At 47.7% G+C, this 26,571-nt stretch overlaps 2 gene segments (V, D, J or C); both read left to right on the forward strand.

The window, feature by feature from the left end:
* Window positions 1-277: 277 nt before the first annotated feature.
* Window positions 278-19,985, forward strand: LOC116981494. The segment is given in 8 exon segments: window positions 278-346; window positions 1,408-1,455; window positions 7,567-7,875; window positions 8,972-9,271; window positions 12,510-12,812; window positions 13,366-13,683; window positions 16,123-16,443; window positions 19,287-19,985. Coding segments are annotated over 8 exon segments (1,986 nt in total).
* A 4,222-nt stretch (window positions 19,986-24,207) lies between these two features.
* On the forward strand, window positions 24,208-25,432 carry LOC116981500. The segment is given in 2 exon segments: window positions 24,208-24,620; window positions 25,036-25,432. Coding segments are annotated over 2 exon segments (621 nt in total).
* Window positions 25,433-26,571: the final 1,139 nt, after the last annotated feature.

The following is a 26,571-nucleotide window of genomic DNA, read 5'->3' on the forward strand; positions in this document are numbered from 1 at the left end:
CCTCTGCCTCTTCAACTGTTTATTCAACTTGTTTTTCTCTTTTATTGGCAGGCGTTCGATCCGCGGTCGTGCTGGATCAGACCCCGACCGCGGTGGCAAAGGCCGGAGGGTCCCTCACACTGTCCTGTGCAACCAGCGGGTTCAACCTCAGCATCGCCAACATGAACTGGGTGAAACAGGTCTCCGGGAAAGGGCTGGACTGGGTGGGGAGGTGGTATAAAGGTGACAAAAAATACGCCCCTGCCTTCAGCGGCCGATTCGAAGTTTCCATGGACAGCAGCAACGTCTACCTCCAAATAAACGACCTGAGACTGAACGACATGGCAACCTATTACTGTACGGCACAGTGAGAGGAAGCGGGGCCGGGCCGGTACAACAACCCAGGGGACAGAGAGCCTGCCCTCAGCTCGGAGCCAAGCGCCGTGGGTGGAACTGGGGTCACCGGTCGATCAATCCCGGTGTCCGTCTCTGAGACACGGTCAATGGTCGGGCGAGAAGGAAGCTCTGGACCTTGGGCTTCAAGTTGACAGTCGGACGTGCGGAGTGACTGGGCTCGGAGACAGTGAGAGAGGATGGGGGGTTATTGTACGGCGGTGAATCACAGTGACTATATGGGTGGCACAGTGTGAGAGATGCGACTTCCTCCATACAAAAACCTGCCGCAACCAAACGCTTTAAATCGCGTCTCTGGACGCTGCCGCCGCCTTTCCCCGGGACCCGTGGATATAAACCAGATCCCGAGTGCATCATCTGGCACAGGGAACAAGTTCCACTGAAGATACGGGAATGCAAGCAGCGAGGAGCCGCTGTGGGTAGAGGCACTGCGACAGTCCCGGTGGGTTCTCTCCTGTCCACTACAGGGCTGCAATGGCCGAGACTGGACGCTGCTGTGTGGGACACACGGACACAGATGGATGGGGCTTTAATTGAGCCGCTGCCCACTCTGGCCACCGTTGGATTTCGGGCTGGATGTGGTAGCGCAGTTTATGAGCGGCGGTGAATCACCGTGCAACTGGCCCACGGCGACGGAGAGCTGAACAAAAACTGCCCCCGACAAATGAGCGTCCGCAGCGCAGTCTGTCTCCACCCATTGTGCATTGCTGTTTCCCAGAGTCAAATCCCTGAAGCCTGGCTCGCACTACAGGGAGGAAATGTCCATTTCTGGCCAGTTAAAAGCCCGAAAGGAGGCGATTGTGTTTGTGAGGGACGGCCAGAGCCGGTGGCAGCAGACGGCAAAAATGCCTCTTTTATTCACACCAGTGGTTGGACAAGGACGGAGATTGGGATGGAAATGCAGGAAGCGGCTGCTCCTGGTCCGGGCAGAGTTCACGTTGACACTTTGCTGAGATTATTGGATGTGGAGGGCGAATGGAGTTATTGTACTGACTGAGTGGGAAGATGGAGCAGTGTGTCTTTACTACTGGGGTGCAGGAACCTCGCTGACAGTGACTTCAGGTAAGACCAATTCCTCAATTCAATTTTACCCAGTTGTGTTTTATTAATTTATGGTTTTTGCGAATTCTGTAATTCTGAACTCGGTGAGATATTTGAAACAATTGCACGGATTTCCCAGAGACAGCGGGTTTCTCCAGAGTTAGAATCTACCCAGCAACAGTACATTTCCCACCGCGTTGACCTGCCCCACAGGCTGTTCTTTCCCTGAGTCTCGCCATCATCTGCCTTCAGTCCATCTTGTGCATGCCGACCAAGCTGTCTTTCTGGGCTCGTCCCATTGGCCACATATCCTTCTCATTCATATACCGGATTTGTTTGATAATCGGAATTCTATCTGCTTTTATAGTTTCCTCTGACAACTCATTCCAGATACTGCCTACCCAAAGTGAGTAAAAATGCCCCTAAAGTCCCTTTTTAAATCTCTCCCCACGCACCTGCCTGTGCCCTCCTGTTTTAGAAACCTCTATCCTGGGGAAAAGACTGTGAGCGTGCACCTCATCCATGATCTTAGGCCCGAATAGGCCCGAAACGTCGCCTATTTCCTTCGCTCCATAGATGCTGCTGCACCCGCTGAGTTTCCCCAGCAATTTTGTGTACCTTCATCCATGATCTTGTTCACCTCAATAAGGTTGCTGCCTCGTGTCCTTTGCTCCAAAGAAAAAAACCCCACCTTATCCTCCCTCTCCCTAAAACAGAACCCCCACATGTCCAGACAATATATTGGTGAATCTTTTCCATCCTTTCCAATATAATGACATCCTGTAGCTGGGTGAGCAGAACTACACACAGTACTTACTCCAAGTGTGGTCTCACCAATGACTTGTACTGCTGCATCATTATATCCCAACTTTTATACTCAGTACCCTTCCCATTGAAGGCAGTCTGCCAAAAGCCACCTCAGCTCCCTGTCCACCTAACTCACCACTCTCAGCGAACCATGCCCCTGTATTTCCCCATCTGTCTGTTCTACAACACTCTCCAGGCTCCACCATTTACTGTGTAAGTCCAGCCCTGGTTTGATCTACCAAAGTTCAACACCCCCCTCACTTGTCAGAGTTAAATTCCATTTGGCATTCCTTGGCTCCCCTTCCCAACTGATCTAGATCTTCTTGTAAACTTATCCTTCTCACTGTCCACTCATGCACTGATTTTGGTGTCATCTACAAACTTACTATCAATGTCCACTATATTGTATGGCAAACTGTTAATGTAGATAACCAACAACAGTGGTCTCAGCACTGACCCCTGCAGCAGTCCACTTCCTCCAAGCTAATTTAGCTCATGTTGAGTTCCATGTGATCCAACCTTCCACACCAGCCCACCATGCCAGACCTTGTTGAACCCAATCAGGTTCATGAGACACAATTTCCCAAACACAAGCCATGCTGTCCCTAATCCTTGGCCCACCCTCCCAAGTGATCTAGATCTTGTAAATTTAGGACTATCCCTAATCAGTCCATGCCTATCCAAATACTGGTAGTTCCTGTCCCTAAGGACATTCCCACCAATGACGTTAGGCTCCCTGGCTTGGCCCTAATGTCCTGCTTCAATTATGCTTCAGTATCAGCCACCCTCCAGTCTTTTGGAGATTAATCTGCCTGTTTCCACACTATTAATCTATGACTCCAGTACCTGCTCCCGCAAAGCGATCCCATCAAACACATCCAGGGCAGACAGAGCACGAGTCAAATACAGAATAAATCTCCCTGTGTCACTGTGCTGTCAGCTACAGATTAGATACAGAGTTCCATCTGTCCTGTCCCAACGCTCCCAGGGAAGGGACAACACATGTTAGACAAGGAGTGAGGCTCCATCCAACCTGTCCCCGCACACACCCAGGGTACGGGTTAGTCACTGAGTGAAGTTCCCTGTACAGTTACATACTCCCAGTGCAGGGACAGAGTGTGTGACAGAGTCAAGCTCCCTCTACATTGCTCTATCAAACACTCCTTGTGTAAATGCTTCAGAACATAGAATATTCTCTAGATTGATGATGATCAGGGATGATCAGCCATGATCATATTGAATGGCCTCCTGCACCTATTTTATAGCAAAAGGATTTGAGTATAGGAGCAGGGAGGTTCTACTGCAGTTGTACAGGGTCTTGGTGAGACCACACTTGGAGTATTGCGTACAGTTTTGGTCTCCTAATCTGAGGAAAGACGTTCTTGCCATAGAGGGAGTACAGAGAAGGTTCACCAGACTGATTCCTGGGATGTCAGGACTTTCATATGAAGAAAGACTTGATAGACTCGGTTTCTACTCACTAGAATTTAGAAGATTGAGGGGGGATCTTATAGAAACTTACAAAATTCTTAAGGGGTTGGACAGGCTAGATGCAGGGGTTGGACAGGCTAGAAGATTGTTCCCGATGTTGGGGAAGTCCAGAACAAGGGGTCACAGTTTAAGGATAAGGGGGAAATCTTTTAGGACCGAGATGAGGAAAACATTTTTCACACAGAGAGTGGTGAATCTCTGGAATTATCTGCCACAGAAGGTAGTTGAGGCCAGTTCATTGGCTATTTTTAAGAGGGAGTTAGATGTGGCCCTTGTGGCTAAAGAGATCAGAGTATATGGAGAGAAGGCAGGTACAGGATACTGAGTTGGATGATCAGCCATGATCATATTGAATGGCGGTGCAGGCTCGAAGGGCCGAATGGCCTACTCCTGCACCTATTTTCTATGTTTCTATGTAAAACAAATTGATGCTGTTTGGTTCAAAAACAAAGGTTCACAATAATGAATGATTTGAACATAATGAGACAATGTTGTACATGGTTCTAGATGTGGGTTTCAGTACACCAGGTTTTCTTTGTATCTTATATTGAATTTCAACATTTAGAGATCCTTAATAAGTCAATACCTTTTATTCTTCATTGTGAATTGACTGATGCTTGTAGTTTAGATTCTGAGTCAAGTTGCTTGGTGTTTTTGACATGGTTTTGCTGCACAACAGAACTGCTTTTTCCCAGTTCACAGATGGAGGAACGGCTCTAATTTCCTGCCCTCCTCCGTCAGCCGACTGGGTTTGTCCAACAAGTGCTTTGCTCCATTAACCAGGGCTGCTGGTGTCTCAGTGAATCTCAGTGGTCATTCACAGAGCACCTTTCACGGTGACCCCGAGCCCTTCATAAGCAGTGAGGCATGTTCACAGTAGAGCCGTGTAGTAAAGAAGGGGCTGTGGATCCACTCTGCTCACAGCAGAATTGGAAAACCACTAGTGAGGGAGAAATGTTGTCCGAGACACCACAGATACACTGATCCAATTGACGGGCATCAGGCTGCAATCAGACCCCAGTTTAATACCGCAACAACTGTGGAATTTAAACTCTCTTCATAATCTGGGACAGATTGAACCTGTGTCAGATTTCCTTTTGTTAGTAACCTGGATTTTGTGCACGAATCCACAGTAATGATGACCTCTCAGTTTCCCTGCTGTCCCTCAGCGGAGGAGATCTGTTGTCCTTACCCAGTCGAGCCTATTTCTGACCCCTGACCCAGCAACGCGATTGGCACTAAATGCCCCCAAGATGGCAACCCAGACGGGCAGTTTATTGCCCCACCTCACCCCAGCTCCGCACCCCAGCACCCTGCTGCTGCACCCAGCACCCTGCTGCTCCACCCGGCTCCTGCCCCTCCTCACCCCAGCACCCAGCTCCTCACCCCAGCACCCTGCTGCTCCACACAGCACCTCACCCCAGCACCCTGCTCCTCACCCCAGCACCCTGCTCCTCACCCCAGCACCCTGCTCCTCACCCCAGCACCCAGCTCCTCACCCCAGCACCCAGCTCTGCACCCCAGCACCCTGCTGCACCACCCAGCTCCTCACCCCAGCACCCTGCTGCCAGTATGATGTGTTTTCCAGTCCCTGACCCACCTCCTGACCACATTAGGAACATTTATACAAATTAAACTGCACTCACCACCTGCTGATCCCGGGATGGAAAACACTGTGAGCTGCAAATCTCACCGCCTGACATTATTGAGCCTCCTGCACAAAACACTTGGCAGCTCAGGCAGCATCTGTGGGGAGAGAAGCAGAATCACTTCAGTGCTCTTTCATCAAACTCTTTCAGTACAGTTTCTGACTACCACACTATTTCCACTTATATTTGATGTTATTTATTTTGTTGGTTTCCACAACCCCATGACATCTCAAAGCATTTCCCAGCCCATTAATAACTCAGAGACATAGAGTCATACAGCACGGAAACAGGCCCTTCAGCTCAGCTCGTGCAAGGCAGCCTGATGCTCCATGTATGCTAGTCCCACTTGCCCATGTTTACCTCATGTCCTCCAATCCTTTCCTATCCATGTATCTGTCCAAGTGTCTTTTAAATGCTGTTATCGTACCCACTTCAACTGTTTCCTCTGGCAGCCTGTTCCATATACCCACCACCCTGTGTGTGAGAAAGTTCCCCACACATTCCCATTAAGTCTTGTTCCTCTCATCAACACCTATCTTGATTCCCCTATCCTGTGTAAAAGATTGTGCATTCACCCTATCTATTCCTCTCATGATTTTATACAGCTTTATAGGATCACTCTTCTGCCTTCTAGAGGTATAAAGGAGTAAAGTCCGAGCCTGCCCTACTTTTCCCTCCAGCTCAGGCCCTCGAGTCCTGGCAGCACTCTTCAAGCCTAATGATATATTTCCTCGAGTAGCTTGATGAAAACTCAACCTTGTTTCAGCCGCATCGATTTCTTGTAACACTCTAGTATAACATCCAACTTCTGAACTCTCATTTTAACGGACCATGGTGTTGGGGGATTGTATCCGTTATTGCCGAATGTCCGCTTTAAACGAGTAACGTTTTATCCATGTATGTAGTTGAAACAAAGAATGCAGATGCTGGTTAATATATAAAAAGACACAAAGTGCTGGAGTAACTCAACTGTTCAGGGAGCATCTCTGGAGAACATCGATAGGTGAGGTGGGGACTCTTCTTCAGATGGATTCAGTCAGCTGGGTTACTCAAACACTTTGTGTTTCATCTTAAAACCAGGCGCCAATGCCTCTGCTCTGCACCAGCGAGTCCTCCTTCATCCACCGCACGGTCCGGTGACATGGCTGTGGTTGTGGCTCACATTGTAGCCTCTGGCTGGCAGTGCTTTCTTCAGGCCGCTGCTATTGACAGGGTGCACGGTCACCATGGGGCACCCTCTCCTCTCACCAGCTGCTGCTTCCAAGGTGGGGTATGTTGGTGACTCCAGGGAGAAGGAGGAGGTGATGGCGGTGGAGGGGGAGGGGGAAAAGGCCGAGTGGACAGAGTGAGGGGAGGACGAGGGGGACATGGCGGTCAAGCAGGGAGTGGACAAAGTGAAGAGCCGACAGGTTGAAGCGGCAGCAGGTGGGAGGGGAGGGAGCCTCATGGTGACCACACATGTCCTGTTGAGGACGGCAGCTTGAAGAAAGCGCTCATCTTGGGGGCTCCATGAGCCGCAACAACAGCAGCATCACGGACCATACGGTGGGTGAAGAAGGGCTCACTTGTGAGTTGAGGGTGGAGTTGGAAGCCGGGGCTCTAAGCGGTCAGGAGCCATGCGTGGCAGAGTGGTATCGGCAGGTCCGTCCGCTATACCCTGGATCTGTTATAAAGGGGTCCGTTAAAACGAGGGGTTACTGTATGTCAATTCCCTGACTCATGAAGAGCTTTTTTTACCAACCTATTTACCTGTGATAATGCTTCCTGGGATCTGTGTACCTGTACTCCAAGATCCTTTAGTTGTACAACACTCCCTGTGGCCCAGCGTGGGGAAGGTCCACAACAGGCCAGATCCAGCACCATTTGGCCCGGTGGTTGTGGATATGGTCCATCTGGCACCGTATCATGTGCTTCCTGACCTGGGACACATCACCCACAGCACAGGCCGGTTTGTCCCTCTGGTTGGCAGAAGTTGCCTCCACTGTGGCCGGTGTGAGATCAGCATTTCACTGCTTGGTCATGCACGTTGTGAAAGGGATTAGGAAATAAACCATTTCTCTGCTCTGCCTGGCTTTCTCTCAGCCTGAATCACCTGCATTTACTCAGCAATCAGCATGAACCTGTTACACGTGCTGGTAATAATCCATTTACTACAGAACCAACTGTTAATTAATTTACATTTCAGAGATTAAGACCTTGCCTTCAGTCCACATCACCTCTTCCTGCAACACAGAATCTGAGCAAGAGATCAGCATCCTCTGTCTGGTCAAGGACTACCAGCCTGAGATCATCAGTCAGACATGGTCCACCAGCAGTGGGGACATCACCACTGGAATCACAAAGTACCCACCAGTGTTGGGACAAAACAACAAGTACACAATGAGCAGCTTGCTGCGAGTCCCTGTGGCAGATTGGAACAGGAAAAACGTCTACTACTGCAAGGCAGGATACAAGCCGGACAACATGGTGAAAACGGAGATCCAGAAGCCTCAAGGTTAGTATGAGATTTTGTTGTCTATTTAAAGCTGACGATAGAACTGAAGTGGAAGCCTTTGTCGAACAATGAGGGAGGAAGTGAATTAATTATGTTGCTCATTCATTCTCCTCCTATCAGCCAGAGTGCTGCTGCTCAAGGAAAAAGACAGTGAGAATTTATGTGGATGGAGATAATGGTGGGGGGGGATTCACGGAGGAAGCATCTCGTCTTGATCTGCCTCCATTCTATCCACTGCTTTGTCTAATTCCTGCAGCTCTCTACCACCCCAAACACCTCCCTCCAGATCAGCTGCTGTGCACAGAGCCACACCTATTGTGCCCGTGCACAGTGTGGAGATTTAATCCTTCCTCACTCTTCCTGCACTTTCCTCTTGTCCTGCTGACCTCCTTTCCCATTAAACTTAAAGTTGTGTCAGAAGGAACTGCAGATGCTGGTTTAAAGTGAAGATAGACAGTGAAAGCTGGAGTAACTCAGTGGGTCAGACAGCATCTCTGGAGAAAAGGAGTAGGTGACGTTTCGGGATGAGACCCTTCTTCAGACTGAGAGTCGGTGAAAGGGAAAAGAGAGGTATAGATGGTGATATAGAGAGATATCGAACTAATGAATGAAAGATATGCAAAAAAGTAATGCTGATAAAGGAAACAGGCCATTGTTAGCTGTGGGCTAGATGAAAACGAGTTACAGACAAAGTAGAGGTGATGACAACTTAAAGTTGTGATTCCCAAACCTCCTGCCAGTGGAAACAGTTGTCACATCTGTTCCTGCTCACTGGAACCAGTGATGGCCATGCTGTTCCTGTGTCTGCTCCAACACACACTGAGATCACGGATGGTCTGTACACCACTTACCCACCGCCACTTACCACTGCAGAGTGGCCCACATTGCTGGGGAGGCCTTTGTTCTAACCCAGCCTCCCAATCACAGCTCTGACCAGCATCTGACTGTGGGACCCACCGTATCAACACATCACCGGCATATCACCAGCATTGTGGGGAGGGCTGGTACTGGGGCACTTGTCCCAGATGTTGGGAGAGTGGAATCCTACACTGTGGCTGAAGGAATCATGTAATAACAGATATTAAATATGTTACAGCTCCACAGCTCATCCCCCTTGTTCCAACCGCGGAGGTTCTCCACAATCAAACAACTGCTGCCCTGGGCTGCATGATATCCGGATTCTTTCCTGACAATATTAAAGTTTCCTGGAAAAAATCTGGACTTAATCAAGCGGGCGTCGTTCTCCCGTCCACTCGGGTAACTAACGGTAGATTTGAAACAGTTGCTTACCTGCCGTTGCGGGTGGAGGAATGGACCAACAAACAGGAATATACTTGTGAAGTGACCCACGCACCTTCCGGCTTCAGCGACAGGATCAACATGAGATATCAAGAGGGTGAGTGGTGTCTGTTAATTTACTTACAGTATTCAACAATCTTACTGACATTTCCACCAAATTCCTGTCCCTGAGATCAGTCCTGTTGAGCAATGTATTATCTTCAGATTTGGCTTTTTGTAATTTAAGCCAATGCTTTCCATCAGTAATTCTAACTCATTCTACAGGACATGTAGAGAGGAAGGTCACCAGTGTGTTTACTCTCACTCCTCTAGTCTAGTTGCCTTTGTGTCCAGTGGTAAGAAAAATGGGACAGTGAAAAAACCACAGGTCCCATCCGATATCTGGACAAAATCTCACTTCCCTTCTCACTGTCTTCTTTGTGTTAGTTTCTGGAAATCCATCTTTTTCCACTGTTTCCTGAGAGTCTGTTCTGTAGATTTCCACTTTCATTGAAATGTCGGTGCCCTGGATTATTTTTGAACTCATCTCCACCATCTTTAAAGTGTTGTCTGATCCTGGACAAAGTGAAGCAGTTTATCGTGGTCGGCATAATCTCATGCTGATAAATACTGAGGACACAGACCGGGAATATGTGGATCTCCTGTTTCCTCAACACAGGAGGTGAAAATCTCTTCACATTTAAACCAATGAATCTTCCATTTCCAGGTGGAGAATGTCCCGGCTGTTCGAAGTGTCTGCCGAAGTTCATCTACCAGAGTAATGTCAATGTGACATTCTCAGATGGTTCTACCCGGCAGTATCATTGTTGGGCAGGAAAGTGTGAAATAAAGTAATTGACTGCGTATGGAATTTGTCATTCTATTATTACAACCCATTTATAAGATTCAAATCCAACCTCTGGTATCCATTGGGATCAAAATGTACCAGAGTGGGGGGAAGATACCCAATTCAAGCTGCCTCCTTCTCCCCTCCACCCGTTGCCTGTATACTCATTCATTTGCAGACATTGCTGCTTCACATCCCAGTGCCACTGGCCAGATTTCTTCATGCTCAGACTCTAGTCGGCAAGGACCACCCAGAGATGTTTAAGGTGAACGGTGTGAAATGTCAAAGTGGCTCAGTAAAAAATTGGGTGACCCTTTAATAAAGGCCAACTGGTGAGGCAAGATCCAGGGCTCTAACTGGTCTCCTGTCCTATACTGGCTTTGGGTGAAAACTGTGGTTAGCACAAATAGCCACAGATTTATTAACCCACCTCCCGGACACAGACCTCAGTCCAAAGGAGGAACTCAGGGAATGCAAGGAATGTTGCAAGGAATGGACATGTTTGGTTATAATCATCCAAGGATAAGCAATACAAAATGTCTCTTGTGGAAGATACCAATATTTGTCAGCATGGAGAGTATCCATACTCTGCCAGGTTTCATATGAAGCGATTTCCCCCCAATGGTGGAACTACACGATTGTCACTGATATGGGACGGGATTGAGCATCTTGCAAACACATATGTTTAACAATATCACATTGCTGATTAAAACAAGATTCACAAAGCAAGAACAATGTACACTGTTACACTAGGCTTACAAATTTCTGATGACACTGCAACAACTGTCATCCACACTAATATCACGCACATAACTATTTGTGAAAGGAATTTGCTCGCCATTTTGCTTAATGAAGAAGGGGTTGTGAAATAGACAACATCGTACATTGACAAATGTTATGTCTCCTGTCAGACAGACACAGTGTATGACCTCTGTGTTCTACGCAGCTGAAGGCCTTGACCTCCAGGCTCACTGAAAGTTTCAATTCTGACACAAATGTAATCACCCTCCACATTAATTGTTTGAGAGCAAAAACAGCTCATGTGGCCCAAGTGACTGAGTGTGTAAACAGTGCACACACAAGAGTGAGCTGAGTGGAACTAGACTCAAGATGCTGCTTCAGAAGACAAGTGGCAGTGCAGGTCAGTCAGGGGCAATGAATGAATAAATCATTCTCTTCCTCGCCCAATGATTCTGAAGTGAAACGGGAAAATACATCTAATGCAGAATTTCATCCCAATCTGCAGCAGGAGGGGGACCTTGATACTTCTAACCATTTATGATTTGTTCTGCTGTCGCTGGAGAATCAGTCACTAATTTATTTCAGATAGTTTCTATCAATTACTGAGACGCCTCAAAGTCTTCACTGGAGCACAGTCACACTAAACTGACACTAGTCTGTAGCCATTTTGCTACAGGTGTGGAGTTGCGACTGGCCAGAACAGATATGATGACACATTCCCTTCCGTGATGTGCAGAAGTGAACTATCGACATGCGTCACCACCAACGGAAGCGTTTTACGTCAGAATGCATTTATTAATAGAATTCAAATTCCCAGATCATGGGTTGGAATTTTGAGCTCATGTCACCAGATCGACAACTTCTGGATTGACATTTACCGTCACTCTGCAACGTGACACAGCAAGTGGTACAAAGGTGAAAGGAGTGCGGGCTATCGAGTGCCCAGAGTTGGAAGAATGCCACCTTTACTGAAGGTTGTGTTTGTGGTGAAGGTTTCAGTAATGGTGGGACACATGGTCAGAGTAAGACTGCCATATCAGCATGTGACATTTTAAACTGAGGGAATCCCAGGCTTGACCCCACAGGGAGAAAAGTTGCTTTTCTCATTCATGTTGCTCAGTATTACTAATCGATGCTGCAGGGATTCCAAGCAAAGCACATATCAAATTGTGCCCCTGTAATGTACCAGCTGATCATGGTGATGGGAAAGAGAATCAAATCCCAGTTGACGGCTCCTTTGTTCTGTTTCTTCAGTCAAAACACCCAACCTGCTATTTAACATAAGTTTTTTTGCTATTCTGTTTGCAATAAATCTAGCCAGTGTATCTTTGATCTGTTATTGATCAGTCTTTTATGTGATGACATAAACATCTTAAAGTTCTTTTATAAGACACCTGTTTGGATTTCTGCCCTGGCTTTCCATAAAAAGGCTGAGCCACTTACGCAAACTTTTTCGGCGACTGCCAGCACCCGCCATAGTCGCAGCAGGTCGCCGAAAATGTTCAACATGTTGAAAATTCAGCGGCGACCAGAAAGACGCTACAACTCTTTGGGCGACTGAGGAGACTGCTCACGACCATACAGGTGACACCCTGACGACATGTCGTGGGGTGAAGCCTGTATGGTCGTGAGTAGTCGTCCAATGCGATCTGCAACAACCTACGACAGGTGCCGGCAGTCGCCGAAAAAGTCGCGTAAGTGGGACAGGCCCTTTAGTAACAGATGAGTCTCAACTAAAATTCTGAACTTTTCCATTTCTGATCCACAGAATTGTCCGTCTTCATTCAAAATCCTGGCATGAAAGAGATTTGGATCAACAAGACCGCTACGCTGGTGTGTTTAGTGATCTGTAGTGATCTGAGCCAGGTCCATCTCACCTGGAAGGTGGGAGGAAAGGAGAGAAGTGAAGGAGTTGTGACCCGTACACCGAGCCATGAAGGCACCCGAAACCCAGTGATCAGTGAACTCCGGACCAGCGTGGAGGAGTGGACCAGCGGGGTGGAGTTTGTGTGCTCCGCCCAACAATCTCCATCATCCTCACTAGTGTCAGCGCGGACCAACCATAACAAAGGTGGGCAACAGATCAGTGATTAAATGGCCGTGACAGAGAGAGAGAGGGTACAGAGAGGATTTACAAGGATGTTGCCAGGGCTAGAGAGCTATAGGGAGAGGTTGAGTGCGCTGGGACTCTATTCCTTGGAGCATAGGAGGATGAGGGAATATCTTATTGAGGTGTATAAAATCATGAGAGAAATAGATTGGATAGATGCACAGAGTCTCTTGTCCAGAGTAGGTGAATTGAGTACCAGAGGACATAGGTTTAAGTTGAAGGGGGAAAGATTGATGGAATCTGAGGGGTAACTTTTCCACGTAAAGGGTGGTGGATGTATGAAACAAGCTGCCAGAGGAGGTCGTTGAGGCAGGGACTATCATAACATTAAAAAAACAGACAGGTACATGGATAAGACAGGTTTGGAGGGATATGGACCAAACACGGCAGGTGAGACTAGTGCAGCTGAGACAAGTTGGCCGGGGTGGACAAGTTGTGCTGGAGGGCCTGTTTCCACACTGTATCACTCTATGACTCTATGATAGAGTTTAACATTTATTTTCCTCTGTTCCAGTTGAGCCAAAAAACCCTGAAGTCAGACTGCTGCTTCCAGCACACGAAGAGACCAAGCGTAGCCACATGGTCACCCTCGAGTGTGTGGTCTCTGGATTCTACCCAGACCTCATCAACGTCACTTGGAGTAAAGACGGTGCCCTGATCTCCAACAACACCAGCGCTGCACCAACTGCTCTGGAGCAGGGGGGCACTTTCAGTGCCAGCCACTTCCTGACCATGAATACAGAGGATTGGAAGTCAGGCTCACACTTCAATTGTACAGTGCATCATGGCGCCTCCAACACCATCATCACGAAGGATGTGAAGAACATCCAAGGTAGGCTCCTGGGATTCACTCCATTCTCCACATTGTAAACTGTGCCACCCATGGGCAGCACTGTAACATGGTGTAGTCCTGTTGTGGGCTTGTCAGTGAGTCTGGCCACAGAAATAATTGTATCTTTTAGATTAGATTAGATTAGATTCAACTTTATTGTCATTGCACAAATACGAGTACAGGTACAACGAAATGCAGTTTAGCATCTAATCAGAGTGCAAAGTAGTAAAATACTGGTTAAAACAATATGTACAATGTGGATGAATTGAATCTAGGACATAGGCAAATAAATATATACAGATAAAAGATAGCTAGCGTCGGGCCTGTGAGTTCAGCAGGGTAATGGTATTTTGGAAGAAACTGTTCCTCAGCCTGCTGGTGCGAGACCTGAGGCTCCTGTACCGCCTCCCTGATGGGAGGAGGGCAAATAGTCCATGGTTGGGGTGTGAGGGGTCCTTAATGATTTTCCCAGCCCGTCTCAGACACCGTGTGCGGACGAGGGCAGCCATGGCAGGGAGAGGGGCACCGATGATGCCACCCGTTGCAGTGCCTTCCTGTCAGCTGTGGTGCAGCTGCTGTACCATACCGTGAAGCAGGTGGTCAGGATGCTTTCTATGGTACAGCAGTAGAAGTTGGACAGGATCTGAGGGGACAGATGAACTTTCTTAAGCCTCCTCTACAAAAGTAGAGGCGCTACTGCGCCTTTTTAATCAGTTTAGTGGTGTTGAGGGACCAGGACAGATCATCTGAGATATGTACCCCGAGGAATTTGTAGTTGGAGACGCGCTCCACCTCAGTCCCGTTTATGTGGATGGGGGTATGTCTGCCACCTCTGGTCTTCCGGAAGTCTACGATGATTTCCTTCGTCTTCTTTGAGTTGAGGACGAGGTTATTATTGGTACACCAAGCTGCCAGGTGCTGGACCTCCTCCCTGTAGGCTGATTCGTTATTGTCCCTGATCAGTCCTACCACCGTGGTGTCATCAGCGAATTTTATGATGGCGTTGGAGCCATACATAGGGAAGCAGTCATGGGTGAAGAGGGAGTAGAGGAGAGGGCTGAGCAAACAGCCCTGTGTTCAGTGTCAGAGTGGAGGAGGTAAGGTTGTTGATCCTAACAGACTGGGGTCTGTTGGTGAGGAAATCCAGTGTCCAAGTTGCAGAGGGAGGTGGTGATGCCAAGTCCGCTGAGTTTGGTGATCAGACTGGCGGGGATGACAGTATTAAATGCAGAGCTGAAGTCGATGAACAACAACCTGATGTAGGAGTTGTTATTGTCCAGCTGGGTCAGGGCAGAGTGAAGAGCCGCAGATATGGCATCCTCTGTTGACCTATTATGCCGATAGGCAAACTGATGGGGGGTCCAGTGTGGGAGGGAGGCTGGATTTGAGGTGAGCCAGTATCAGTCTCTCAAAGCACTTCGCGATGATGGGGGTGAGTGCCACTGGGCGAAAGTCATTGAGACTCCCTGAAGCTGACTGTTTGGGCACTGGCACGATGGTTGAGGTTTTGAGACAAGTAGGGACGACACCCTGGGCCAGTGACAGATTGAAAATGTCAGTGAAGACTAGGGATAGTTGTCCATCTTTGACATTGTTTTAGTAACTTGAGGGCAATCCAAGCCAGTCGACAGGCCAGACACGGTGGAGATCCACAATACTCTTCTTCAAAACGGTCTTTCCCTCTGCCTTTGTACTTAATGCCAGTGGGTGCCTCAGCTGTCACAGTGTCCAGCAGAGCAGCTCTCTCCCCGCCCCAGCATGGCAACAGTCAGTCTGGGCAATGTGTAGCAGCCTCTGGAACAGGCCGGCTGCAACACACAACATTCTGACAAAGCAACAGGACAGTTTAGTTACACCTCATGGATACAAACTGCATTCAAACAGTTGTGACTAAATGAAAGGACACAAAGTGCTGGAGTAACTCAGCAGGTCAGGCAGCATCCCTGGAGGACATGGGGAGGTGAGGTTAGGGGACGAGACCCTTCTTCACCCCACTCTGGACCACTCGCGACTAAATAAAATATTGCCGCTGCTTCTATTTTATAATATAAAGTGAAGAACTTTCCGCTGACTGGTTAGCACGCAACAAAAGCTATTCACTGTACCTCGGTACACGTGACAATAAAGTAAACTAAACTGAACATTTTGACCTCGAACATTAGCTCGATTTGCCCCTCCAGAGGGAATTTTATACATTTCATTCAGTAAATAGCTGATAACAGGTTCAGTGATCACAAAACTGTCAAATAATGTCAAAAAATGTGTTGATTCACATTGTTTAGCAGGGTTTCCTTGAAGCTTAATTCCTACACCAATGTAGATAAATCTCACTGATGTTGATGGCACCGGCATATCATTCGGTGGAGATGAGCACAAAATGTTTGAGTGACAAGCTGCTCCATCAGGGAACGATGACATAATAATTGTGATTTCTCCCAGATGAATGTTCACATACCCGCCCCTCGGTCACTTTAAGCAAACCTTCCTTCGAAGAGATCTGGATCAACAAGACAGCCACCATTCTATGTAAGGTGGTTCACGTTGATTTAGAGGGATTCAGGGTAACCTGGCAAGTGAATGGAATGAAGAGAGAAGACGGGGTGACAACTCGTGGTGCAGTGAGGATCGGAGATGCAAACACCATCACCAGTGGACTGACGGTCCCCGCTGCAGAGTGGGAGAGTGGGGCTCTGTACACCTGTGTGGTGGAGGACAAGAGTTTGCCAACACCGGAGAGGAAATCCTTGGAGAAGCCGACAGGTACGTGTGGACAGAGGTTGGTGCGAGTCTGATCTGAGCAAATGTACAGACTTATCACATCCAGCATAGAAAATAATTGCAGGAGCAGGCCATTCAGCCCTTCAATCCTGCACGGACATTCAATATGAGCACAGCTGATCATCCATATTCAGTACTCACTTCCTGCATTCTCTCCATATCCCTTGATCCCTTTACCCTAAGAACTGGATCCAACTCATTCTTGCATATATTTAATAATTGGGCTTCAGTGCTGTCTGGGGCAGAGAATGCCCAGGTTCACCACTGTCTGGGTGAAGACATTTCTCCCCCTCTCACTCCTACACACCTTCACCTCAGACTGTCATCTCCTGGTCTGGATTCCCCAATATCTGAAACATTCTTCCTCTGCCTCACCTGTTCATAGAAACATAGAAAATAGATGCAGGAGGAGACCATTCGGCCCTTCGAGCCAGCACCGCCATTCATTGTGATCATGGCTGATTGTCCCCAATCAATAACCCGTGCCTGCCTTCTCCCCATATCTCTTGATTCCACTAGCCCCTAGAGCTCTATCTAACTCTCTCTTAAATCCATCCAGTGATTTGGCCTCCACTGCCCTCTGTGGCAGGGAATTCCACAAGTTCACAACTTTCTGGGTGAAAAGTTTTTTCTCACCTCAGTCTCCAATGGCCTCCCCTTTATTCTAAGACTGTGACCCCTGGTTCTGGACTCGCCCAACATTGGGAACATTTTTCCTGCATCAAGCTTGTCCAGTCCTTTTATAATTTTATATGTTTCTATAAGATCCCCCTCATCCTTCTAAACTCCAGTGAATACAAGCCTAGTCTTTTCAATCTTTCCTCATATGACAGTCCCGCCATCCCAGGGATCAATCTCGTGAAGCTACGCTGCACTGCCTCAATCACAAGGATGTCCTTCCACAAATTAGGAGACCAAAACTGTATGGAATAATCCAGATGTGGTCTTACCAGAGCCCTATACAACTGCAGAAGAACCTCTCTACTCCTATACTGAAGTCCTCTTGTTATGAAGGCCAACATTCCGTTAGCTTTCTTCACTGCCTGCTGTACCTGCATGCCAACTTTCAGTGACCGGTGTACAAGGACACCCAGGTCTTGCTGTACTTCCCCTTTACCTAACCTAACCCCATTGAGATAATAATCTTCCTCCTTGTTTTTGCTACCAAAGTGGATAACCTCACATTTATCTATATTATACTGCATCTGCCACACATCTGCCCACTCACTCAGCTTGTCCATGTCACCTTGCAACCTCCTAACATCCTCTTCACAGTTCACACTGCCACCCAGCTTTGTGTCATCCGCAAACTTGCTAGTGTTGCTCCTAACTCCCTCTTCCAAATCATTAATATATATGGTAAACAATTGCAGCCCCAACACCGAGCCTTGCGGCACTCCACTCGCCACTGCCTGCCATTCTGAAAAGGACCCATTCACTCCTACTCTTTGCTTCCTGTCTGCCAACCAATTTTCTATCCACATCAACACCCTACCCCCAATACCATGTGCTCTAATTTTAGTCACCAGTCTCCCGTGCGGGACCTTATCAAAGGCTTTCTGAAAGACTAGATACACTACATCCACTGGCTCCCCTTCATCAATCCGGTTAAGAATTTAATAGTTTCTCTCAGATCCCTTTAGATTTTTCTGAACTCCAGTGGATATCTAATGGATATCGGGTGGACTTACAGATGGTCAGAGAGTGTGAGGGACCAAAAGAAGATTAAACTCAGCTGATTAACCACATCATTAAAATCCCAAGTCACCACGACAGCCTCACCCGAAACCACACGTTACCACAGCGTGAGCTGCTTAGATAGAGTCGAGGGAGAGGGATTTGTAGCTTTCACGCTGAGATACAGACTGAGTCAGGACTGGAAGGGCAGGGAGCTTGAGGCAAAGACCAGCAGATCATTTAAGCAGAAGGGGAGATGGAACAGACAGCCCAGTACAAGGCAGGTCCAAGGACTGAGTTCCACTTTCTGTAGAGTCTCAGCCTTCAATGGTTCCTGTTGATTAACTAACCAATTTAAACTCACTGGAAGCTATAGTTCAGTTTAGTTTAGAGTTACAGCGCAGTAACAGGCCCTTTGGCCCACCAAGTCAGTACCCTGATCCTGCCTTCTCCCCATATCTCTTGACTCCGCTATCTTTAAGAGCCCTATCTAGCTCTCTCTTGAAAGTATCCAGAGAATCAGCCTCCGCAGAGAATTCCACAGACTCACCACTCTGTGAGAAAAAGTGTTTCCTCATCTCTGTTCAAAATGGCTTACCCCTTATTCTTAAACTGTGGCCCCTGGTTCTGGACTTCCCGAACATCGAGAACATGTTTCCTGCCTCTAATGTGTCCACACCCTTAATAATCTTATGTTTTGATCAGATCACCTCTCATCCTTCTAAATTCCAGAGTATACAAGCCCATACGCTCCATTCTCTCAGCATATGACAGTCCCACCATCCCTTGGAATTAACTGCCATACAGAGAACATGTACGTTTTTGGAGTGTGGGAGGAAACCTGAGCACCCGGAGAAAACCACACTCCATATAGACAGCCCCATAGTCAGGATCAAACTCATGTCTCTGGCATTGTAAGGCAGCACTTCTACCGCTGTGCCACCATGCAGCCCTGTAAAATGCACTAGAGGCATGATTTCTATTCCACACATCCCTACAATGAGCAGAAAGGAAAAGCCTTCAGTTTCAGGTGATCTGAGGTCCCTCAGGATGTAAACGTTGTCCATGTCATTATAAGATTGGAATGTATTGGGTAAGTACAGAATTACCGACAGATTCAGTCTAACTCAGGTTCTCTCTGTTCTCAGATGGAAATGAGAGTCGTCCTCAAGTCTACCTCCTCCCCCCTTCATTGGATGAGGTGGAGACGGATGAGACGGCCACCTTGACGTGCCTGGTCACCAGATTCTCTCCTGCAGACATCTATGTGGCCTGGATGGCCAACGACACCCTTCTGAAGACAGGGATCGTGAACCAGCCCGTGACCAAGGACACCAGGAATAGATGGAACACCATGACCAGTCAGTTGAAGGTTTCTCCAGAGGAGTGGAACAGTGGCACCACCTTCTCCTGTGTTGTGGGACACAGCTCCATCACAACCAGTCTATTCAGAAGCATCAATAAATCTCACAGCAAACCCACCCTGGTCAATGTCTCACTTGTTCTGACTGATAGCTTTAAATCTTGTGTATAACATGTTTCATTTCTCAAACATTCGTTTTGTTCATTTCTGGATTTATGAACTGACCCAGAGGATGATGGGTTAGCTCCCTAATACATCATCAAAATGTGAACCTTTGTAAATCATTAAAAACATAATTCCACACGAGATACAAATTAAGCTGCAGCCATGATTCACCACAAATGTCTGAGCTTCTGGATACATTTACAGAACTTTTACTGCCATGTTTGATCAGATTTCAACCCTGTATGAGATCACACGAGGTATTAAATCTATGTATGTGTCAATGTACCAATACAAGTTCAATAAATATGATGTGAAAAAGGCTTTGTGTGCGTGTCCTTGACTGGTGTGTTTTGGGCGGCAGTACATGAGTAAGTTGGGATGTGAGGTGTGCACATTCTAGCAGTAGCACATTCTGGGAGAAATAGGTGTTGTTGGATCAATGTGTCCAAAACCTTGCACCATTGGGTGTTCTCACACCCACGCCTGGACCAGTTGAAGACAGAGATTGATTGTGGTCGTTGGTCGTTAACTCCATTGTCACTGTGCCATGCCACCGTCAGGGTGACACAGGTGAACTTATTAGACCATGGTCTTTCCCAGCCCAGCTGTGACAATGTACCTGATGCAAGCTCCCACACGGCAAACCAAATCTGGCCAGATCTCCTGCGTCAGGTAGTCCTTGCTTTCTCCCTCTTTCCCCTCCCCTCCCCAGCTCTCCCACAGCCCATCTGTGTTTAGCTGTTTGGTTTCTGGATAAATATTAGCTCAGGACTCTGAGCAGAACTCTTGTGGTCATGTCGTGGCATTGCTGACATCTACCTGAGAAGCACCTCCTTAAAGCCTCATCCCAAAGACAGCAGCTTTCATGAGGTGACATTGCTCACCACTGAGTCACACATGACATCTGTGTCTAACAAGGGGGATGGTTGTTTGAGGAGTCTCTGTCCTCAGTGTGTGTGCACGGATGTTGAATAAAAGAGACAACTCATCATTGGTAACTCTTCTATTCCAATGTTACAATTAAACATCTGCCTGTCGGTGCTTAAAGTAAATCTGTCCTTGAATCAGCTGCTACGTGCTTTCAAGCTTCTTGTATCTTCTGGAGAGGGGAGAAGAGACAATGACTGGGATGTGAGGGTTCCTCGATGATGTTGGTTGCTTTCCTGAGGCAGTGTGAAGTGTCGATGGTGAAAGGAGTAATGGTCTAGGGTGGGGGATGCAATGCCCATTGTGTGGGCCGAGGGTTGTTTAGTTTATTGTCACGTAGACCGAGGCACAGAGAAAATGCTTTTTGTTGCGTGCTAACGTCAGCGGAAAGACTATATAATTATAATCAAGCCATCCACAGTATACAGACACATGATAAAGGGAATAATGTTTTGTGCAAGGTAATGTCCGCTTAAACATAGTCTGAGGGTCTCCAGTGAGGTAGATGATAGTTCAGGACTGCGCTCTAGTTGGTGAGGGGATGGTTCAGTTGCTTGATAACAGCTGGGAAGAAACTGTCCCTGAATCTGGAGGTGTGCGTTTTCACTTCTATACCTTTTGCCTGATGGGAGAGGGGAGAAGAGGGAGTGGCCAGGGTGTGACTGGTCCTTGATTATGCTGCTGGCCTTGCCGAGGCAGCGTGATATGTAAATGGAGTCAGTGAAAGGGAGGTTAGTTTGTGTGATGATCTGGGCTGCGACCACAATTCGCTGCCATTTCTTGAATGGAGCTGTTCCCAAACCATGTGATGCATCCTGATAAAATGCTTTCTATGGTGCACTAAAATTGAATACCTATAAAGAATTTAACAGCATGTAGTTTTATTGTGTTAGTGTTATTGTATTTGTATAAGTGTTGTGGAGAATGTATTGTGTTTGATTAAAGAAATTAGTGTGCGCGCATATTTTCAAGGGTCAAACTCTGTATAAATGCTGAGTGGAATTTCAGGGCAGCAGGTAACTGGGACTGTGCTGCTCTCCTTGCGCACAAGTCAAGAGAGGTTGTTCCTTGTGCACACGGCAATAAAGTGAGTCTGGAAAATGAATGCAAGTCGTCAGAGTCCAGTTGATCGGTGACGACAACACCAGACCTTGTCCGGTTTGTAAACTTCCTATTTCTCATCTGCAGAATTGTCTGTCTTTCTCCAAAACCCCTCCACTGAAGAGATTTGGATCAACAAGACCGCTACTGTGGTGTGCATGGTAATGGGTGCTGATCTGAGCCAGGTCCAAATCTACTGGCAAGTGAGCGGAAGGGAGAGAACTACAGGGGCTGTGACCCGCCAACCGAGAGGGGAAAGGACCCAAGACAGAGTGAGCAGTAAACTCCGGAGCAGTGTGGAGGAGTGGACCAGTGGGGTGGAGGTTGTGTGCTCTGCCCACCGATCTCCATCATCCTCACCAGTGTCAGCACGGACAGAAAGTACCAAAGGTGGGCGAGAGATCGGCAATGATACGGCCAACATTAGTTACCATGAAGGGCCTGTCCCACTTACGCAACTTTTTCGGCGACTGCCGGCGCCCGTCATAGGTCGTTCTAGGTCGGCAAAAAATTTCAACATGGTGACCAGAAAGACGCTACGACTCTTTGGGTGACTGAGGAGACGACTCACGAGCATACAGGCGACACCCTGGCGACATGTCACGGGGTGATCCCTGCATGGTCGTGAGTAGTCGCCCAAAGAGTCGTGTCTTGTTCTGGTCGCCGCTGGATTTTCAACATGTTGAAAATTTTCGGCGACCTGTAACGACCGATGACGGGTGCCGGCAGTCGCCGAAAAAGTTGCGTAAGTGGGACAAGCCCTTGAGGAAGAGGGTCTCACATCTACTTTGCTCCTCTGTTCCAGTTGAAACAAAAAGACCCAAGGTCAGACTGCTGCCTCCAGCTCATCAAGAGACCAACCGTAGCCACACAGCCACCCTCGAGTGTGCGCTCTCTGGTTTCTACCCAGACCTCATAAACGTCACTTGGGAGAAAGACGGAGCCCCGATCTCCTCCACCACCAGCGCTACACTGACTGCTCTGGAGCAGGGGGGCACTTTCAGTGCCAGCCACTTCCTGACTGTGAGTTCAGAGGATTGGAAGAAAGGCTCAGTCTTCGGCTGTACAGTGTCTCATCCCCCCTCGAACACCAGTATCAGCCGGGAAGTGAAAAGCTTTCAAGGTACGGTGCTGGGATTCACTCTAATTATCACATCTTTTGCCTCATCACAAAATAGGGGCCAGGCAAGTTTAGCACTGAAGGACAGGTGTTGCAGTGTGTGTGTGAGTGATAACCAAGAGGCCTAGACAAGGGTCAAGAAGAGTCAAGAGTGTTTTATTGTCATATGTCCCGAACGGGACAAGGAAATTCTTACTTGCTGCAGAACAACAGAATATGTGAATATGTAGACATAGTACATAAAGGGGAAGAGAAAAAAAGAAAAAGTTCAATAAATAACAAATATAGTGCAAATAACAAATAATAATATAGTATGTACACAAAAATGCTGGAGAAACTCAGCGGGTGCAGCAGCATTCCTTGGAGCGAATGAAATAGGCGACGTTTCGGGCCAAAATCCTTCTTCAGACTAATAATATAGTATTCAGCCTGATTGCCTGATGGTAAAGACTGTTCTTAAGTCTGGTGGTTCGTGCAGCCATGCTCCTGTATCGTCTGGCCTGTATCAATAGGCCTGACTTTGGGAGAACTGGGGATGGGGACTGGACATTGTGCCTTCCCCCACAGTGGTAACCATTGTGGGGGGATGATTTTTGTGTGTAAGTGATTATTTTAGTTTGTGTCCAAGATGGCTGTCGGAAGGGAGAGTGTACGCTGGCGCGGTTTAGCTGCCGCTGCTCTCTCTTCACATTGTGTTTTTGATTTATTTTTTTTGTCTTTGGATCGAATTCTGTCTTTAATTTGTGTATTGGTGATGTCTTTATTATTTATTTTACTCCGATTATATGTTTTTTACTCTTGTTAAATTCTGTAAGGTGTCCTTGAGACTTTTGAAAGGCGCCCATAAATAAAATGTATTATTATTATTATTATTATTATCTGCCTGACGGTAACAAGGAGAACAGTCTGTGTGCTGGGTGGCTGTGGTCCTTGATGATGCTGTGGGCCTTCCGCAGGCACCGCCGGTGGAAAATGTCCTGAATGGCCAGGAGATAGTTGCCAGTGATGTGCTGTGCTGCCTTCACCACATTCTGTAGTGATTTGCGGCTGTGGACAGAACAGTTCCCGTACCAGACTGTGATGCAGCCCGTCAGCAGGCTCTCGATGGTGCAACTGTAGACGTTTGTGAGGATGCTGGCGTTCATGCCAAACTTCCTCAGTCTTCTCAGGAAGAAGAACCGCTGGCGGGCTTTCTTTGTTATTGTGTCCGTGTGTAGTGTCCAGGAGCGGTCCTCAGTGATGTGCACACGGAGGAATGTGAAGCTGCTGACCCTTTCATCCTCAGCATCACCGATGTGGATGGGGAGGTGTCCACTCCCCTGCTGTCTCCTGTAGTCCACGATCATCTCTTTAGTTTTGCTGACATTGATGAGAGGTTGTTCCATGTGCACACGTCAATAAAGTGAGTCTGGAAAATGAATGCAAGTCGTCAGAGTCCAGTTGATCGGTGACGACAACACCAGACCTTGTCCGGTTTGTAAACTTCCTATTTCTCATCTGCAGAATTGTCTGTCTTTCTCCAAAACCCCTCCACTGAAGAGATTTGGATCAACAAGACCGCTACTGTGGTGTGCATGGTAATGGGTGCTGATCTGAGCCAGGTCCAAATCTACTGGCAAGTGAGCGGAAGGGAGAGAACTACAGGGGCTGTGACCCGCCAACCGAGAGGGGAAAGGACCCAAGACAGAGTGAGCAGTAAACTCCGGAGCAGTGTGGAGGAGTGGACCAGTGGGGTGGAGGTTGTGTGCTCTGCCCACCGATCTCCATCATCCTCACCAGTGTCAGCACGGACAGAAAGTACCAAAGGTGGGCGAGAGATCGGCAATGATACGGCCAACATTAGTTACCATGAAGGGCCTGTCCCACTTACGCAACTTTTTCAGCGACTGCCGGCGCCCGTCATAGGTCGTCGTAGGTCGTCGAACATTTTCAACATGTTGACCAGAAAGACGCTACGACTCTTTGGGCGACTGAGGAGACTACTCACGAGCATACAGGCGACACCCTGGCGACATGTCATGGGGTGAACCCTGTATGGTCGTGAGTAGTCGCCCAAAGAGTCGTGTCTTGTTCTGGTCGCCGCTGAATTTTCAACATGTTGAAAATTTTCGGCAACCTGTAATGACCGATGACGGGTGCCGGCAGTCGCCGAAAAAGTTGCGTAAGTGGGACAAGCCCTTGAGGAAGAGGGTCTCACATCTACTTTGCTCCTCTGTTCCAGTTGAAACAAAAAGACCCAAGGTCAGACTGCTGCCTCCAGCTCATCAAGAGACCAAGCGTAGCCACACAGCCACCCTCGAGTGTGTGCTCTCTGGTTTCTACCCGGACCTCTTAAACGTTACTTGGGAGAAAGACGGAGCCCCGATCTCCTCCACCACCAGCGCTACACTGACTGCTCTGGAGCAGGGAGGGACTTTCAGTGCCAGCCACTTCCTGACTGTGAGTTCAGAGGATTGGAAGAAAGGCTCAGTCTTCGGCTGTACAGTGTCTCATCCCCCCTCGAACACCAGTATCAGCCGGGAAGTGAAAAGCTTTCAAGGTACGGTGCTGGGATTCACTCTAATGATCACATCTTTTGCCCCGTCACAAAATAGGGCCAGGCAGGTATAACACTGAAGGACAGGTGTTGCAATGTGTGTGTGAGTGATAACCAAGAGGTCTAGACTAGGACACAATGCTATATATTTCTGTGCTTTCACAACTTCAGTTTATTCCAAAACACCTCAGTGGCCAGGACACTGAGAAGACCAAGCCTGCTGTTCTTTAAAATTTGTGTCACAGGGTCAGCCCACTCATTGTTGTCGGCTCTCTGTGTGTGGCATCTCAGACTAGTTGTCTTGCTGCTAATTTGAAGAGTGGGGTCGAGCATTTGTATTTGTACAATTGTTTGTCGACACAGGAAAAGTGGTCCATCAGAAAGTCCATTGTGTGGATGGAGCTGGGTACAAGCATGTTGGCATTGGAGTGATCATGGAGTCATAGATTTATACAGGACGGTAACAGGCCCTTTAGCTCAGCTTGCCTTTGCCAACCAAGGTGCCCGATCTACACTAGTCCCGTCTCCCCGTGTTTGGCCCAAATCACTAATCATCTCATGTTCATAAGTGAGAGATGCATAATTAAGCCATTTGGCCCATCAAGTCTACTCAGCCATTGAATCATGGCTGATTTATCTCTCCTTCCTAACCCCATTCTCCGCTTGACACCAATTCTCCGTCAGGGTTCGGCGTCGGTGTTCCAAGAGCCTGGCGTGAGAGCCTGAGCATCGGGCCGCCCGTGGCGGTGACTGCGGGTGCTCGGGAGGCCCCGACCATGGGTGAATATCTGGGAAGATCGGAGGGGAGGCCGGCTGGACTATGGTACCTTCCTCAACTTTGGTGCCACTGTGTTGTGTTGTGGTTATGTTGTGCGTTTTCTTCTGTGTTTGTTCTTTTTTTAAATTTAATATGTTTTATTTATTAACTTTTTTATGATACTTGATTGTAAGGAAAATTCATTTTGTTGTCTCTAATATGAGATAATGACAATAAATTGAATACAATACAATACTAATCAAGAATCTATCTATCATTGCTATAAAAATACCGAATGAGTGGGCCTTCTGTGGCAATGAATTCCTCAGATTCACTATCCTGTGACTAAAGAAATTCCTCCTCATCTTCCTAAAGGAACATCTTTTAATTATGAGGCTATGGCCCTAGAATCTCCCATGAGTGGAATCATCCTCTCTACATCTGCTCTATCCAGGCCTTTCACT

Source organism: Amblyraja radiata, chromosome 15 (assembly GCF_010909765.2).
Source record: "Amblyraja radiata isolate CabotCenter1 chromosome 15, sAmbRad1.1.pri, whole genome shotgun sequence".
NCBI classification, from domain to species: domain Eukaryota; kingdom Metazoa; phylum Chordata; class Chondrichthyes; order Rajiformes; family Rajidae; genus Amblyraja; species Amblyraja radiata.